General features: G+C 41.9%; 1 protein-coding gene across 1 annotated transcript in view; it reads right to left on the reverse strand.

Moving 5' to 3' along the window:
* Positions 1-16,021, reverse strand: part of tacr1a (tachykinin receptor 1a) — a 49,484-nt gene extending 33,463 nt beyond the window's left edge. Inside the window, exon 1 of the mRNA XM_052068284.1 lies at positions 15,245-16,021. Within this exon, the coding sequence (XP_051924244.1) occupies positions 15,245-15,648 (404 nt within the window). The 5' untranslated portion in view covers positions 15,649-16,021. The remainder of the gene's footprint in view (positions 1-15,244) is intronic.
* Positions 16,022-17,691: the final 1,670 nt, after the last annotated feature.

Consider the following 17,691-nt stretch of genomic DNA (forward strand, 5'->3'; position numbering starts at 1 on the left):
TCCAGATATACCACACTAGACAAGACCCAAGGTGTAGGTTGTGCAAATAGGCACCTGAGACGATCCAACACATAACTGCAGGGTGTAAGATGCTGGCAGGGAAAGCCTACATGGAACGCCATAACCAGGTGGCTGGCATAGTCTACCGAAACATCTGTGCGGAGTATGGACTGGAAACCCCAAGGTCAAAATGGGAAACGCCTCCGAAGGTGGTGGAGAATGACAGAGCGAAGATCCCGTGGGACTTCCAGATCCAGACTGACAAGATGGTAATGGCGAACCAACCAGATATCGTGATCATAGATAAAGGGCAGAGGAAAGCCGTTGTAGTGGATGTAGCGGTCCCAAGTGATGGAAACATTAGAAAGAAGCAACACGAGAAACTCGAGAAATACCAAGGGCTCAGAGAGGAGCTGGAGAGAGCCTGGAAGGTAAAGGTGACAGTCGTGCCTGTGGTGGTCGGAGCACTCGGGGCAGTGACCCCCAAACTAGATGAGTGGTTGCAACAGATCCCGGGAACAACATCGGACATCTCAGTCCAGAAATGTGCAGTACTGGGAACAGCAAGGATACTGCGCAGAACCCTCAAGCTTCCTGGCCTCTGGTAGAGGACCCGAGCTGAATGAGGGACGGACACCACCCGAGGGGGGGGGGGGGGGTGAGACGAGAAATTATATATATATATATATATATATATAATTTCCATCCATCCATCCACCCATCATCTACCGCTTATCTGGGGCTGGGTCGCGGGGGCAACAGCTTTAGCTGTGAAGCCCAGACCTCCCTCTCCCTAGCTACTTCTTCCAGCTCTCCCCGGGGGATCCCAAGACGTTCCCAGGCCAGCTGGGTAACATAGTCTCTCCAGCGTGTCCTAGGTCTTCCTCTGGGTCTCCTCCCGGTGGGACATGCCCGGAACCCCTCACCAGGGAGGCACTCAGGAGGCATCCGAATCAGATGCCCAAGCCACCTCATCTGGCTCCTCTTGATGTGGTGGAGAAGCGGCTCGACTCTGAGCTCCTCCCGGATGACCGAGCTTCTCACCTTATCTCTAAGGGAGAGCCCGGACACCCTGCGGAGAAAACTCATTTCGGCTACTTGTAACCGGGATCTCGTTCTTTCGGTCATGACCCATAGCTCGTGATCATAGATAAGGGTTGGAACGTAGATCAACCGGTAAATTGAGAGCTTCGCCCTTTGGCTCAGCTCCTTCTTCACCACGACAGACCGATACAACGTCCGAACAGGGCTCTCCAACTCTCACTGGAGCGTTTCGCAGCCGAGTGGGATGAAGATCAGAGCCTCCAAATCTGAAACCATGGTCCTCAGTCGGAAAAAGGTGGAGTGCCCCCTCCGGGTCGGGGAGGAGATCTTGGCCCAAGTGGAGGAGTTCAAGTATCTTGGGGTCTTGTTCACGAGTGGGGGCAGGAGGGAGCGGGAGATCGACAGGCGGATCGGTGCAGCGTCTGCTGTGAAAGATAGATAGATATCGATATATATTGATATATATTAATATATAGATACCCAAAGCTTTATTTTAGCCACCAAACAGCAGAGAAGCATTTTGTGTAGAATAGCTGTAAAAAAGGAAGATCTTTTCTGTTCTTTTCATTCACATCTTACAAACAGCACCTTTGGGATTTGGGATCTCAAATAATAGGTATTACAGGGCTCCTTCTTACAAAGTGGTCAAGTGTGGTCAGCTTGTACCAGATGTCAAGGGTGATAAACACATTCAATTATGAATGTATTGCAACTAATACAGAATGGCAAGGTAGTGGGTTCAATATAAACATCATGAGGGTGCTATGCTTCATTCCTCCAAAGCAGTGTATGATTAAGTGATTAAAAAGCAATCCACAACAAAAAGCAAGTGTGGAAATAGGTGTCATGCCTCACAGTCCTTACTTCTTATTTTTTGCAAATTATGTTTGAACGCAGGATGCAGTAATTTGATCAAGCATTTGTTTCCCCTGGCTTATTGGCCTTTGGGGCATGCTCTTGTGTGGTACACAAGGATTTGTTAAACTACCATTCAGGAGAATGACTGGGACTGAGCAAAGGGAGTGCGTATGTGTGTCCAAATTCACAAGGCTGGGTTCCTACGAAGGCCACTTTTGTCGGCCACATGACGCATGTCATGTCCAAAATCCACACAGACCTCGAACCCAAACATCAAATCCGGCCTTCTTTTCAATGGAGACAGGCCCTGAGCGAAGGCTGCTTCGGCACACAGTTTCATAAACGCCCACATTGCACTGCTGCGCTCTTAAACATGTGTTCCGTGTTTGCGAATATACAAAGACCACCAAAGATTGATTTTTTTCGACCTAGAAGAAACAACTCATATTTAATAACATTGAAATAATTGTAAACCAGGGGTGCCCATTACGTTGATCCTGATCGACTGGTAGATCAAATGATGTGGCCCACGAAAGTAGCTCAAAAATGTTAACATACAAGATCCTTTCTAAAATGTGGACGAACATTTTCAATTCTCATATGGAATAAATAAGAGATATATTCTAAGCATTTCCTTGTTACGAAACCCCTCATGATAGTAACTTAAACAATCGTTGAATCAACAGTTATTCTTGACATGTTTATGTTTATGTTTCATGTAATATGGTTTCAGTCATAACGGTCCTCCAAGTGAAACGGTAACTAAAATCTGGCCCGCGACAAAAATGAGTTTGCCACCTCTGTCCAAAGAATATCGCTCACCTGAGTTGAACTGCACTACATCATTGTGATAACTGTTTCATATTTTTATTCTCTCATGCAGTTAAACGAGCGAACCGAAATTGAAACATATGGCTGTAATAGGCGTGAAATTAAATCCACCAAAGCACAGGAAGAGTAGATAATGAATTCATATCAGCTTTGACAGGTCCGGTGAAAAACAGGTGATGAGAATGACACTGAATTAAGATTCAGATGAAGACTTGCCAGAGCTGTGAAATTCACACTGCAGTTCTACACGATCCACGGAAGAGAAAAGCAGCACAGACAATGTGAGTCACATTTGTTGTGCAGAAATCCATTCATTTTCCCCTTCTCAATTGGATAATTTCTTTGATTTTTGTGCTCATGGAGCCCGGACCTCAAACTGTGTGTGTGGTCTCATATTGATGGACGGCGTCATGACATACAATGGATGGATATAAATAACCCATAATGGATCAACATTTCTTAAACCCGTGATTGAGTCGATAAAATATGACAAATTGGATCGAGGGGATTTTCACCAAGATTCAAAATAACCCAAAATTGATTCAACATTTCATAACCCCGCAGTAGAGTTCGACAAGACAACTGAGCATTTTTTAGTTTGTAACATTGCCCTGCACCCTACACACATGCATCAAGTTTATTTTAGTCAGTGGATACTAACGAAATAAACATTAATGCTTTTAACAAAATGAAAACTAACTGAAACTACTTGTTACTTTCATAAATACTAACTAAAATTAACTTGAAGTATAGCAAACATGTACTTTGTGTTCCCCTTTGTCAATTAATATCATACAAAATGTCATTCAGTCAGACAAAAATTAAACAAGTCAAAATGAAAATAATCCCAAACTATTCTCACCCTGCCATGTATAACTGAAATAAAACTGAAAAAATTTCAATGACGTCCAATTTATGAGGAAAAAAAATGTGAATTTGTTAAAAACAAAGGATATGTAAGACATTTTGAACCATGTTAAGATTTGAAGCACCATTAAAAAAATATTTTTAAATACACCATTGTGCTCACTATGGCTAGCATATTTAATTCCACTCCATTGATTTTAAATCATTGTGTATCATGCAATTGAGGGTCAAGACTTCCATAAGAACTGTCGCTCCTGTTGCATATTAGTGTCATATGTATCAGCAGATTACAAATGACATTACATTACAGTCAGTCGCAAGCCAGGTCAGCATTTTCCAAGTTTCAATTATTTAAAAATCAATTGCACACACTCATCAGAATCGTCAACATGAATCACCATCAAACGATTGTCCATCTCTTTCCTAGTTTTCCGTCCATCTTTGAGTTGTGAGAAGAAAGGACAACATTTACAAATGAGAAATGCTATCTCCACAGGACAGTAGAATAAGTTGGTCAAACGTAAACAGGTGTGGCGTCATGAAATATATTTTTTTCCAATTACAGAGTGGTAATTGTTAAGAGCATCTGGCTGGCAAACTGACCTCCAGCAATGCATGTCCATCCTCAGTGCTGTTTTACAAGATCCAATGAGATTTTATTTTTCCAATAATTAACGAGGGCTGGTGTTGATTGGTCTGTTGTTCATTCACTTTGAGGTGACATGGCTGCAAGGCAGCTGTTTAAACGGATCCAAGGGTGTATGACATTGACTCTAATTTATTTGGACTGGAGCACCAAGGCTCTTTTTAGAAACAAGGGACAGGCAGGAAAAGAGGATAAGAGAACTGAAATCAACCAGTGGACGCTGCAGAGACCAAAATACAAGTAAGAGGCACTGGAATTTAATAAAAGATGTACTGTTTGGACCTATAATCATTTGGAAATAATATACACCGTTTATGCTCTATGACACTGTATGAAATGTCTGGATTGCTAATTTGGAAAAAAGTACATAGCGTTGCCACAGTTACCTTGAAAAAATATCTTTACTGATTACTTGACTGGTGGTCCGGTAGTGCAGTGGTTAGCACATCAACTTCACAGTGCAGAGGTACCGGGTTCAATTCCAGCTCCGGACTTGAACAGCCTCCCTGTGCGGAGTTTACATGTTCTCCACAGGCCTGCGTGGATTTTCTCCGGGTACTGCGTTTTCCTCCCACATTCCAAATACATGCATGGCAGGCTGATTGAACGCTCTAAAAATTGTCCCTTGGTGTGAACGTGAGCGTGGATGGTTGTTCGTCTCTGTGTGCCCTGCAATTGGCTGGTAACCGATTCAGGGTGTCCCCCGCCTACTGCCCGAAGACATCGGGGATAGGCTCCAGTACCCCCTGCGACCCGAGTGAGGATTAAGCGGTTCGGAAAATGGATGGATGGATTACTTGACTTTAAAAGTGACTTTGTTACACTACCGATTACTTGATTCTAAAAATAACAATGTTTTATATTACAAGTTACTTCAGTAGCTAGGTTGAACTGACAAGCCCGCTTCATGTAAAATTGGCAATAGGTTTTTGCCAATACTTATATTGGAAGTACATTTTTTTAATAGTGATGTGCCTCTCTCAATTAAAAATAAGGACAATTTTTTTTGTCTTTACATATGCAAGTATTTTTTAATGACTCCATATGAATTCTACAGTCACACAGCTCAGTGGAGATGTTTTTGTATCTATGCTTGAATGTGCTGCTGCTTGTGTGTGTGTGTGTGTGTGTGTGTGTTTGTGTTTGATGTACTGGCAGTTTTTTTAAGATCGATAACACTTTGTCAACAGCACAGAGTGTACAACATACCTCAACATTTTTCTTTAGCCGACACAAGCTTCAAAAATAGTGACTGGATTTCCATCTTGAATCTCTCTCTCTCCTTTAATTTTCATGTGGTCTAAACATGACATGGCTCGTTCGTGACGTCACTCTACTAGGCACGAATGCAAACCCGTTTCTTGTATGTTCTATAATGTACAGTTGTTTGCAGTGTGTCTTTCTCTACAAATGGTGTCCCCTGTGTTTATTATTTGTTAATTATTAGTCTTGTTCCACATACACACGTGAGGGAACACCATCCATCCATCCATCCATTCATCCATTTTCTGAACTCACAAGCAGCAGCTGCTCATAAGCAGATTGGAAAGTGGATGAATAGAGTAACACATTCATTTGCAACAGTCTACCTGCATCACTACCCGTTTCATTCAGCCTTGTGTATTCCCCGTACTTTGTTTTAGCTCCTGTAAGGTATCAATACATTTTTCCTATTATTACAACATTGTCATACAAATAGCAGAGACTGGAATTTAACAAAAGGTATTAAGCATACCATTCAGACCTGTAATCCTTTAGGGGGGAAAAAATAAACACTTTGTGCTATGAGACACTTTATAAAATGTTCTTTTATAAAGTTATAAGGTGTTCTTGTTAATTCTGTATTTATGCCTGTTGCGTGTGTTAGCATGGAATAATCTCAACCACTGTTGTACTAGCCCAAAAATCCAGAAAATGTGAAGTGCAGAGATGTCAGGCACCAGTATATCATGTCATGATAACGCATCATGATCCCTTTGGGGAAAAAAATCCAAAAATAACACAGAGAATGAAGAAGAAGCGTGTGGAAAAGAAAGTCAGACCGGAGAAAACGATAAGATTTTCATTGAGATATTACATAGGCGGTCATCGGTTATGAAGACGTGGTCTAAGAATAAACATACTATTGCAATATGCTACAGCAGGTGGATAAATGCTCTAACCCATTCTAATTTTGCTCTCCAAAATGATACAGTTGCATATAAGTCATCAAAACCGCGACATGGTTTCACTACTGAACAATTTTATTTCCCTCGGCAAATAAGCAATGTTGTTCATCCTCAACAGGCAATGTCGCACGCTCAGAGGTAGATTTTAACCCTGAGTTATAATACATATATACAGACGACACAGTATGTGCGCCTGACAAAGACAACAGTATAATGTAACACTGCAGACACAGGGCCAACTGTTGGGAACAGAGTTAATGACTTCTTGACTATGACGATAAAGAATTACCAATCAACCCTCATCTCTGGTTATGGAGATGCTGGATGCCGCACACAGTCTGGACAAAGCGAGCATGATTCAACTGTTTGTTTCAATGGGACAACATTTGGGCGATTATTTCACTGGACATTTAAAGGCGGCGCAGCTGGAGATAGACAATCAGTTGAGAAACACAATGCATACGTTATTTAAGAACTCAGTCACACCATAAATGACGAAATAAATCACTTGGAGCAGCTTGATAATCCCCAAAGCTCTGTTTTGGAAGAATTTGGTTCAGTTTTTTTGGCATCCTCGCATAAGGACACCGAACCTTAACAGGAGAGGTGGAAACATTGCCCAATGTTTATCACTGTTTGTCAACAAAGAAAACGATTGGTATGGAATAAAATGAAACTTTTACCTTTCTCAGCCGCATGCCAAAGAATTGCATTGCTGTCCACTCTTTATTGCCTTGAATTGACTGTCATTGGGCCTGTTTTTGGTCAACTTTATTGGCGGTTCAGATTGTGTGAAGTTAATGGCTGACATTTATTTAGCTGGTACACGGCTAGCCCTGTCAGGTCATTTAAAAAAAAAAAGAAAAAAAAGATCAACTTAGGGCGGCTCGGTAGTCCAGTGGTTAGCACCTCGGCTTCACAGTGCGGAGGTACCGGGTTCGATTCCAGCTGGGCCTCCCTGTGTGGAGTTTGCATGTTTGCGTGGGTTTTCTCCGGGTGCTCCGGTTTCCTCCCACATTCCAAAAACATGCGTGGCAGGCTGATTGAACACTCTAAATTGTCCCTAGGTGTGAGTGTGAGTGCGAATGGTTGTTCGTCTCTGTGTGCCCTGCGATTGGCTGGCAACCGATTCAGGGTGTCCCCCGCCTACTGCCCGAAGACAGCTGGGATAGGCTCCAGCGCCCCCCGCGACCATAGTGAGGATCAAGCGGCTCGGAAGATGAATGAATGAATGAAAAGATCAACTTAATCAGATCTTTACTGGGTGATTAATCAGGATCCATGACACATTTGCCTTGGGCTAAAAAAAACGTTTATTTATTGATTATTGGTTTGTAAAATACAATGTCTTTGACACTACAAATCTTGAACTGACTAAATCTCCTAAAGATGCCTTCTCATTAAGGCCACTCCTATCCTGTCTGGAAGAAATCAAAACCTGGATGGCACAAAATTGATAATTGAAAATTAAAATTCAACGAAAAGAAGACAGAGGTGATATTGTTTGGTCCCAGTGGCCCTTGTACATTCCATCCTGTAGACTTGGGCCCCCTGTCTCCTTATCTTAAGTCAACAGTCTCAAACTTGGGCCTTAAACTGGACAGTGATTTTAAACTCGATCGTTGTCGTTGTTAAATCCAGCTTCTTTCCCCTTAGACAGCTAGCCAAAATAAAACCTCTCCTCTCACATGAACACTTTGAGACCGTAATTCATGCCTTTGTCACATCCCGGCTCGCTTACTGCAATGCCCTTTACTTTCGAGTCAGCCAGTCCTCCATTAAGCGCCTTCAGCTGGTCCAGAATGCCGCTGCTCGCCTCTTGACTGGTACTCGTAAGAGGGAGCATATAACTCCTACTCTGGCATCCCTTCATTGGCTCCCCATTCATTTTAGAGTTATTTTCAAGATCCTCCTCTTTGTTTTCAAATCTCTGAATAATCTCGCGCCACCTTACCTCTCTGAACTCATCCGCCCCTACACACCTGCCCGGCGCCTCAGGTTTGCGACCAGACATTATTAGAAATACCAAGAACTAAACTGAGGCTCAGAGGGGATCGAGCCTTTTCTGTTGCTGGTCCCTCTCTCTGGAATGACCTCCCACTGAACATTCGGCAAGCCTCCTCGCTGTCCATCTTCAAAACCCTCCTCAAAACACACTTGTATTCTTTGGCATTCGACACAGCATGACTTAGATTTGTTCTTGGTTTTACTGTTTGCTGCTTTCTACCGCCTTTATTACCGATTTGTCTTACTGTTTATTGTGCATGTTAAATTGCTCCATGTACAGCACTTTGTATGCAGCAATGGCTGTTTGAAAGTGCTCTATAAATACTGTTGACTTGACTTGACTTGACTTTTTTTTGGTTAACTTTTCTTTTGATAGCGGCATGGACACCCGCAGCGGCTCCTCTTGTTTCATGTTGAGAGGGAAGAAATTTCATCTGTGCTGTTACACATACAGTACATTTGACAAAAAAAGTTTATCCAATCCAATTTCATTTAATTATTTAACATTACTCACAAAGAACTGCCAACTTAAATGGCAGACAAGCACATAAAACATTAACAAACAGGCTATGCCCCATATTTCACCATTTAAATATCTTCTAATGTCATGATTCCGTTCTGATTAGTCTCCGGCAGGTGGCAGTGGTGGACTTTCTTATCAGCTCGGCACCTGTTACCCATATCGCTCAATATAAGATATAAGATAAGGTTATCTTATCTTATTTTATAATCACAGACTACTGGAGGACTCTCACTCCAAACATTCAGCGTCAGATAATTCACCTTACTCAAGTGCGTTAACACGGCCCGTGTTAGTGTGTGCATAGTTCTCTTGCCTTGTTTAGCATCTTGCATTGTAAGTAGTATCCTTGGTTTTCGTTTGTATAGAAATTATCGGATTGTATTTGTCGCAAATTGATCCTCTTGTCCTTTTTATGACGAGCTATTTCCATTTAGCGTTTCGTTGAAGCGCTTTTTGTTCTTCTTGTTATCCTGGTGATTCTATCAGTGTTCTTATTTGTACTTTGTCGGCCTCACGCCTTTTTTCTGTAAATAAATATTTCTTTTTTTTTACATCTATCAGAGTCCAATTCTGTCCTGAAACCTTCCGGACACCCTGACTGTCACGTTGTGCCCGAAGCGATAAAATGATCGCTTCGTGCACAACAAGATAATGAGGTGGATCCCCGAAATAGCAGACAAAGAAAAGATGGTCAGAGAACAAATGGGTTTTAATACAAAACACAAAATACCCGTCCGGGAGCAACAAACAGAAAACGCTGGTCAAAATCAGGACCAGGAATAAAAGGAAGCAACAGAAAACGCTTGCGAGAAAACGGCAAGGAATATAGTTGGCAACAATAGGAATTAATAAGATTAGATTTAACAACGCGCAATCACAGCCACAAGGCTACACAGCAATGAATAGATTAAGGCAGTAATCGAGAGAATTGGCACGGCGTTGAATACTCCGGCAGTAAGTCAACTGCCCGAGCACAAAGATAAAGCCTGTGTAATCAGTCCTTAATGGGTGACAGGTGTGTCGGCGGTAGGCAGGAAAAGCCTGCCCCCTGCTGGCAAACATGGGACGTGACACTGACAGAATTATCCGACCATGGACTTGGAAAGGCTATGGACTGAAGGGACGGTAATGGATCCCCTGCACTTGGATTATAGACCTGTCCCTTGTCCACACCTTCCACTCATTGCACCTGTCCAACCCGGGTAATCTGCCGGGAGGCGTCCGTTGCTGGGGGTGGGTACTGTCATGATTCCGTTTAGTCTCCAGCAGATGTAGCACATGTAGACTGGTTGAGAGAATTCTCATTCTCCCTAGAGTACCCTGCTGAGGGTGTAGAGTTGGTTGACACAGACAGGATAGAAAAATACACTGCTCCTCCTGAATCTAAAATTCAGCTTCCAGACAGACCCTCGTGTCTGGCACCCTGAACAGACCTGACCACCAGGGAGACTGAGGAGTGTGATCCCCCTGCAGTTGGAACACATCAACACAAGACGAACCACCACCCCAATCTGACAATCCAGAGGCAATGTCGTCAATGTCCATGCGATGCTGTACAGCCGTGTCAACTAGGACGCACCCACAACATTCAGAGTCTTGAGAAGCTCTGGGCATATCTCATCCATTCACGGGGCCTTGCCAGTGAGGAGCTTTTTAACCACATCGGTGACCTCAACCCCACAGAGGAGACCCTGCCGCTGAGACCCCAGACTCTGTTTCTTCATGGGAAGGCATGTTAGGAGCTCTTCAAAGTATTTTCTCCAATTCACCCCATCCCCACAATATACAGTGTTGAGGGGCCGTCCTTGGTCTGGTCCCTCAGCTATGACCTGTTTGCTATGGGTGACCCTGCCAAGGGCATACTGCCCTAGACAACAGGATCATTGGGACACTCAAACCCCTCCACCATGATAAAGTGACAGCTCATGGAGGTGGTGTAGTCTTTCTTTTGGTACTTTCCTCGACTTTGCAAAGGTAGAAGTGGGCAAAAGGGGATGTTTGTTGTTATGGCCATTGTGGGATGAGACGTAGCAGACGCACGGCCTATTGTAGTGGATCCTCATTTGCATTAAAATCAGGGTGGTCGAAGCGTAGACAGGGCTTGACATTGGAGAAGCAGTACTCGCTGGGGTCTTTGCAAGACACTGGCACATGCAAAGTGTGTTTGTACAGGTAAATTGCAAGATATCGCTTTGCGGTTGATGTAGACGGCCGCTCAACTGAGGTGAGCAATTGGAGACCACCTTGCGCCTACGACCATACGACCATTTGTGAGGAACCCCCCACCCCATAGTTGTCCCGCATGGTTAAGGGGATACTCTTAAACTATGTTTGTTTACTCATACAACTCAATAGTCTTTTACCACGATGTTCTTTCCTTCCTTGAATGCAAAAAAAAAAGAAAAATTATGTTGTTGAAAAGTCACACTAGAATATGCAATTTGCACATCAGAAATTGTGCACTTGCGAGCTACTTAGAAGATAACATTGAAATAATCTGGCCATTGAGGAAAAAACTGAGACACCTGCAGATGTTAGCAAGTTATTAAAAATAAAATTACAATTATTATTATTAATAATAAGTTGGTTATTATTTCCATTTAAAAACTGCACGAGTGATGTAGTGGTACAGCTGGCACTTGAGCTGTCCAATGTCATTCACCAAGCACAAATAAATGGGAGGATTGCGTCAGGAAGGGCGGCTGACATAAAATGTGAGTGCCTCACTGGAGTGACCTCTGATGAGAATGTCAACATAAAAATTCTTAGTTTTTTTTTTCAAAATTCAGCAATTGAGTCAATAAATTGTGTATATCATATATATTGTCATATCACCCAGTTCTATGCTATTCAATTCTGTTCTATTCGCATGCACACATAACATGGTAAGGAGAGGACAAAATAATAAAAATATACTACACAAAGCGATCGCTCGCTTGGTCCCCCTTTTACACCACTGCCACAAATCAATCGAATATGAATTTTAGGGGCTGACATCACTCTCAGAAGAGCCATGGATTAGACTGTGGATAAACAATTCTTCAGAAAAAAAAAGCAACAGTGTGATGGTGCTTCTGCATTTCTCGTTAAGATCTACTCAGGAACCAAAGACCATGTAGAGTTGTATGAGCTGTACCACTATGATGAAAATATTGGATAAAACAAATCAATATTCACCTTTGGAATTATGTTAATGTCCATTAACCAATTAGAACGATAAAGAAAACACAACCATTTTTTGATTTTGTGATTTTTAAGAAAGAATGTAACACTATACAGTATAAAAACAACATAGGATAGAATAAAAGCGAATTTAAGAAACAAACTGGTTTTGTAAAGCATAATTACAAGTCACAATAACTGTACACCTGAGCTGTGTACTTTTAAGGGTTCCTAGCCGAGTGAGTGACGTCAGGAATATGGGAGGTGAATTTCTGCATGAGTGTGCGGACCATGGACTTATACAGGCGTGGAAAAATATTTAGACCACCATTTTTCGTATACTTTTAAAGGCACCAAACATTAAAATGAACAAGAAATTGAAAACATGGCGGAATCATAAGTTTTTTTCCATGGCTGTATATAAATGGACTAACAACTCGCCATAGCAAGAACTCAAAGAACAGGCAGCCATCTTGTGTTGCCACTCTCTAAGCACACCTAACTTGAATAGGATATCGATTGCTCTTCACCATCAATAATAAAATGAAAGGAAAGCTCATCAGGGAAAAAAAATCATTTGGAAATGGAAACCTCTGTTGGTCACGATCAACAACACTGAGGTAATATATAGTGGAATCTCTAGTTAAAAACGTAATTGGTTGCGTGACCATGCTTGAAAGGTTCATAAATCGAGGTAACATTTCTCATTGAAATTAATGAAAAAGCAATTCATCTATTCCAGACCCAAAATGAAGTTACCCTTATTTTATTTATTTTTTTTACTAAAGGGAGTGTGTGGTTGAAAATAAATACAATGCAATATAGAAATATACGAAAACACACACTATTATAAAGAAATGAAACAGTATAACGTTTATTGCTCAATAACAAGAGGAAAGGGAAACGGGGACTACAGTTCCTAATTGAAAAAAAGTCTTCTTCCGTAATAACGGGGGGATAAAATCAGACTCAAGTGTTACTTATTATGACACTTTCTTTCCTAATTCATTAATTGATTTTGGCAGATCAATTCACAGGAACATGTCTTTTTCTGTTTAAAACAAACAAACAAAAAAATCCTGAAGTCGGGTGTCACATTGTTATATTTGAAAGATGAATTCACTACAATTTGCTTTTGATAATTTTTATTATTGTTTTTATTGCCTCTTGGTCACGCCATCACTAGAGAGTGCTTTCTCATTTGTAAGTAATAAAAACAACACATACGAAGCCTGGTTACAAAACATGAGAAAAACGTGAGGAAAGCATAGATCTTTCTGTTCATTGATGATAAGTGATTCTAAAAACACTTACTTGAGCAGCTTCTTACAATTCTGCCAATTATTTATTTAGGTTTTCACCATGTCTGTCAACGGGGACATTCTTCCACGTTCATACAACACAGCCACTTTTCATCGTCTGTGATTGGATGAATAGATTGTACGTAAGTGGAACTTCTGCCATACGGGGACGGCTATTTCACATGATTAGACCGACACTAACCGCTGATTCTCTTAATTAAACAACCGCTACATTTTAATAAATACTGTAACACAAGCTTTAATTTGTTATTTTATGGAAATGAAATTATTTTGGGATGTCACAAACGCAATGAAGATCTCTGATGATGGTGAAGGAAGGGGCGAAGGAAGAATCACAACAAAGATCCATCCGCTGGTCCATGCAAAAATAGGACATAAATGGAGGTCATATTTGTCTATGAAAATTTCATACGTAGTTTGAATTGTTTACAATTGTCCCTCTGCTTATTTTTTCATTTCACTCGAACGTGGGTGTATCTGTATTTGATTGTGATTCAAATTTTGGCTTGCGACACGAAGCAAAATAATGACAGTGCAACAATATAGAGCATCCAATTAACCTGCTATGCATGATTTTGGAATGTGGGAGGAAACCAGAGTATCCAGAGAAAACCCACGCAGGCACGAGGAAAACGTGCAAACGCCACACAGGAAGGTCTGGGGCTAGAATCGAACCCACAATCATTGCACTGTGAGTCAGACGTGCTAACCGTTTTAAATTGATATGGTCACCCGAATCTGTCCCCGGGGCCTTACGTTTGACACCTATGAAAAAGCCCAATAACTGTCATGTGCACCACACAATTTGGTAACCGTGGCATTTGTGGATTGCAGTTTTTAAATTCTGCCAGAATTGCAGTATATTATATGATATCAATTGTGACAATGTATTGATCTTTATAGCATCATACCATCCTCATCCATTTTCTGATCCGATTTAACTCACATTGGTCGCGGGCGTGCTGGAGCCTATCCCAGCTGTCTTCAGGCAGTAGGAGAGGGTACACCCGGAACTGGATGCCAGCCAATTGCAGGACACACATAGACAAACTACATGTTCGTGCACAGAATCACAGCTAGGTACAATTTAGAGTCTTCGATTAGCCAGCCAGGCATGTTTTTGAAATGCGGGAGGAAACTGGAGTACCCGGAGAAAACCCACGCATGCACGAAGAGAACATGAAAACGAAGCCGGAATCGAACCTACAACCTAGGTACTGTGAGGCGGGCGTGCTATCCAGCCGTCTCATCGTGCCGCCCCTCACACCATCATATTTAAATGATATCTTCTACCACTGCCCTGAAAGATGACCAAGCGTAACTTCCGCAGCATTTTTTACTCCATTTTTCATCGACAAAAGATAGACACCGCTGTCAGGTGTTTTTCTATCCAACTGGAAACCGGACGTCACTGCTGAGAGGTGCCCTCTGTTCATAATACTGAGAAACAGAGTAAGAGTTTTTTTTTATTTTTTTATAAATAAAGATAATAGCGGTACACAGTCTGTGTACACAGTCTACAGGAAAGCTCACTATAGCTTTTGCACATCTCGTTTCCATTCAGGCTCACTGACAGAAAGAACATCCCTTTTGACTCAAATCCAACAAGAGAAACTCAATTAACTCAATTTTAGGCAAGATACGATAATTGTGAAATTCGAATAATAATGATTTTTGTCAGGTATTATAATATTTCGAAAAAGACCAAATGAATAAAATGTGCAGGAATCGTTAAATGACTGTTTTCTTCGGTTTCATCACGAAAGCACGCAAAAGGCAATGTGATGCACCAAGAGTATTGCGAGGTGCAGATTACCTGTCCAGGGCGATGGCGGTCATGGAGTAGATACTGGCAAACACGGCCGCGATAGGAAAGAAGTTGTGAAAGCGGCAGTAGACTAGTCCGAAGTACCACTCGTTGTGCACGGCGTAGATGAAGTTGAAGACAGTGTTGAAGGCGGACATGGAGGCTTCGGCGAACGCCAAGTTGAGCAGGAAATAGTTGGTGACCGTCCTCATGCGTTTGTGCGCCACAATGATCCAAATCACTGTCACATTACCAACAACGGACACGATGACGATACAGCAGTAGGCGATGGCCCACAGGAATATTTTCCAGGCTGGCTGGACAAATTGGTTCCAGTACATGGTCCCGTTGTTGGTGTCGTTGCTGCTGGTGGTCCAGTTGCCTTCGTCCGCGCCTTCAAATATTGGGTCCATTTTAGCCACTCGGGGGTAAAAGTCTCACTGGAAGCCTTGTGAAATTCTGTCAGCTGAATGAAAACTTTCACATCCACACGTGGAAGTGTGCAAGATTTCTCTTCCACTATTTTGTCTTGTAGTGATATTTAATCTGTGAGACATCTTCATTTACGCGATGCGTAATAAGCGGCGCGTATTTTACGCACGTCTCCATGCAAACAGAGGGAATGCGGATTGCCCATGATGTGAGGAGTTCTGTTCAAGGCTCGGTCCTGCCCATTGCTGTCATGGTGCTTCTTCCCCGACTGCTCCAACAAGCCGCACACACGCTGGAGAACATGAGCTCATGTGCATTTATAACCTGCCTCTTACTGCCCCCTATGGTACTACGGTAAGGACTTTTTTTTTTTTACCTGCGTCAAGGTTTTCATTAATACAAGTTTTTTTTACATTTCTCTCTCTCTCTCTCTCTGGAGACCACAGGTGTCCAACTCAGGGCACGGGGGCCAGATTTGGAATGCCACATCATTTTATGTGGCCCACGAACGCAAATCAAAGATGGCAAGTTTCATGATGCTTGTTAAAAACTCTACCAAAATTTCAAATTCTCATGTGTAAAAAGTAAGAGTGATAATGTCAGTATGATCTTGTTACCAACCCCCTCATTACAAAAACTTAAACAATAGATGAATAAACTTATTCTTCACTTCTTCCAATCACAACGCCCCTCCAGGTAAAGAGGGGCGTTGATAGATAGATAGATAGATAGATAGATAGATAGATAGATAGATAGATAGATAGATAGATAGATAGATAGATAGATAGATAGATAGATAGATAGATAGATAGATAGATAGATAGATAGATAGATAGATAGATAGATAGATAGATAGATAGATAGATAGATTCATTTCTACCTGTTACTCTCTTCTTCAGGATCATGAGTGAGCTAACTTTGGGCAGAGGTGCTATACACTCTCAGTCGCAGGGCACATGTAGACGAATAATCATTCACGCTCACATTTGGTGTAATTACACCTGGAAAGCAAGACTCAAGATTAAAAAAAACACAAATTCATACACACTGAAGTTCCATCCTATTTGAATCCATCACACATAATTCTATTTGGTTTTTACATTATCTGTCAAATCTAAATAAATCAGGAGGTTACTCAATCTGTTTTGGGTGGCAGGGTGGCCATGTGCGTGGCACATCTGCCTCTCAATTCTGAGGTTCAGGCTTCAAATCTGGGTTCCGACCTTCCTGTTTGGAGCGTGCACGTTCTCCCTGTGCTTGTATGAGTTTTCATTGGTGGTTCAATGAAGACACCAAATTGTCCATGGGTGTCAGTGTGGTTGTTTGCCTCAAAGTACTCTGTGATTGAAAAAGTCAGGTGTAATATATTCCAGCTCACCTTTAACCCTAGACAATAATCGGTATTACAAATGAACTCTTAGGTTATTGGTTGTGCATGCTTTTCTTGGGTCCAGATATATTTCAGTCCATTTTCCACACCATCATCCTCATAAAGTTGTGGGGAACCTGAAGCATCTCAGTTGACTTTGGGAACAGGCAGGGTGTACCATGGGCAGGTTACCAGCCAATCGCAATCTTAAAGGAGACATCCAGTGGAAAATTGACTTTTAAATTTTTTAGATGCATCTCTGGAGTGCAACCCCGGTGTCTGGCCATCAAGTGTGAAATTAAATAACCAGGTACTTTGTAAAGCTTTTGCGAGCGACTTTCCCCCCCCCCCCCCCCGAAAAGATATGAATACACCATTTTGAATTTAGCGATTGCCAAGACTGCTGTCTGAATCACAGTTCATGTCTTGACCAAAAACTTTGTAGAGTTGCATTGAAATTTGTGTGGATGTGCAGATTAGCATTAGATAACAAAGTTAGCTACTGATAAGCGCAAAAAACTTGTATGGTAATTTGTGTTCGATGTATCTGCTGCATAAAACACATACGTCTGCATGGTATTGGAAAATATAATTTGGCGGCTTGGTTATCAAGTGCTGACTCCATTACTAATGTCTTCATTGGGACTTACGTGCA

Source organism: Hippocampus zosterae, chromosome 6 (genome assembly GCF_025434085.1).
Source record: "Hippocampus zosterae strain Florida chromosome 6, ASM2543408v3, whole genome shotgun sequence".
Lineage (NCBI taxonomy): Eukaryota > Metazoa > Chordata > Actinopteri > Syngnathiformes > Syngnathidae > Hippocampus > Hippocampus zosterae.